The following is a 1,487-nucleotide window of genomic DNA, read 5'->3' on the forward strand; positions in this document are numbered from 1 at the left end:
GCACGCAGCAGCCCCACTCCTCTCCAGCCAGCCTCGTCTCTGCCGTAATCCCCTGTCACCTGCAGCGGCGGTAGCAGCTGCTGCAGGCAGCACCAACAGCGAAAAAAAAACAACAGCAGCAGCAGCAACAGCGAGAATATCAGTAACAGCTACAGCAGCAGCAACAGCTGCAGCTACAGCAGCAGCAACAGCTGCAGCTGCAGCAGCAGCAGCAGCGCGGCAAAGTGTGGCAGCGATGATGAGATAAACCAGAAGAACAGCAACGGCGAGATTGGGCACAGTAGCAGCAGCAGCAGCAGCTGCTGCTGCTGCTCCTGCTTCAGCCTTAAACCCGCCTCTTCCTCAGTTTCATGCCAGCCCCAAAGCTGCTTCCTTTTTGCAGCAGCGGCAGCAGCTAGACAAGCTGCATGCTGCAGCAGCAGCAGCGCAGGCAGCAGCAGCAGCAGCAGCAGGACCGGCAGCGGCAGCAGCAACGGAAGGAGACACAAAGGTGTGTGAACTGCAACGTTGCTTGCAGTCCATGTTGTTGTCTCCTACCGTGTGAGCAGCCGCATATCCCTGATGCATGGTTCCTGCTGCTGCTGCTGCTGCTGCTGCTGCTGCTGCTGCAGCTGCAGGAAGCACTACAGCGACGTGTGCGCCCCCGCTGGGGCGATGGTGATTTGTCACGGGAAGAAGCATCTTGTGGGGTGTCTGCGTATACACCCCAGCGGAAGCAGCAGCAGCAACAACAAACCCTAAGCGACGAAGCAAAGGCCAGGCAGCGACCGCAGGAGCAGCAGCAGTCCCAGGAGCACATAGGGCAGGCAGCAGCAAATTTATAAACACCGCAACGGCAAGGCAGCGTCTACGGCAGCAGCAGCAGCGCGCGTACTGCAGCAGCAGCATCTCATGCAGCAGCAGCAGCGCCTACTGCAACATCAGCAGCAAGAGCATCTGCAGCAGCAAGAACCAGCAACAGCGTCTACTGCAGCAACTGCCATAACAGCGTCAGCTGCAACAGCAGCAGCAACAACCCACAGCGACACCACAGCGTTTTTTTGCTGCTTCATATTTTATTAGCCCTTGTGGTTTGGCTGTTTATATATATCCGTGAATAAGTAGATGCAGCAGAGAGCAGAGCAGCAGCAGCAGCAGCAGAGCACCCACAAGGACTTTCTTTATAAGAAAGGTACTACCGGCCGAGTAGGGCCTCTTAGAGTTTATAATATCTCTCTCCTCTCTCTGCTGCTGCTGCTGCTGCGGCTTCGGTTGCTGCTGCTGCAGCAACACAACCACCAGCAGCAGCAGCAGCAGCAGCAGCAGCAGCAGCAGCAGCAGCAACAACTGCGCAGTCTTCGAGCTCACAACTCGAAGCACTGGGAGCTTTATTGCAGCTCCTGGGAACGAATGCGGATAGATCGAGCCAAAGCATTTTGGGGTGGATATCTCTGCCGTCTCCTTGTTGTCTCTTTTTCTCTGCTATGGCTCTCTCGCGTCTTTGTCTC

At 56.4% G+C, this 1,487-nt stretch overlaps 1 protein-coding gene across 1 annotated transcript in view; it reads left to right on the forward strand.

Moving 5' to 3' along the window:
• EMH_0077160 (uncharacterized protein) overlaps positions 1-824 on the forward strand; it is a gene marked incomplete at both ends in the record, with an annotated part of 1,656 nt that extends 832 nt beyond the window's left edge. The window contains 2 exons of the mRNA XM_013499823.1: positions 324-490; positions 618-824. Of these exons, the coding sequence (XP_013355277.1) occupies positions 324-490; positions 618-824 (374 nt within the window). The remainder of the gene's footprint in view (positions 1-323; positions 491-617) is intronic.
• Between the last annotated feature and the right edge of the window lie 663 nt (positions 825-1,487).

Source organism: Eimeria mitis, genomic scaffold, assembly GCF_000499745.2.
Source record: "Eimeria mitis Houghton genomic scaffold, Emh_scaff4711, whole genome shotgun sequence".
NCBI lineage: Eukaryota > Apicomplexa > Conoidasida > Eucoccidiorida > Eimeriidae > Eimeria > Eimeria mitis.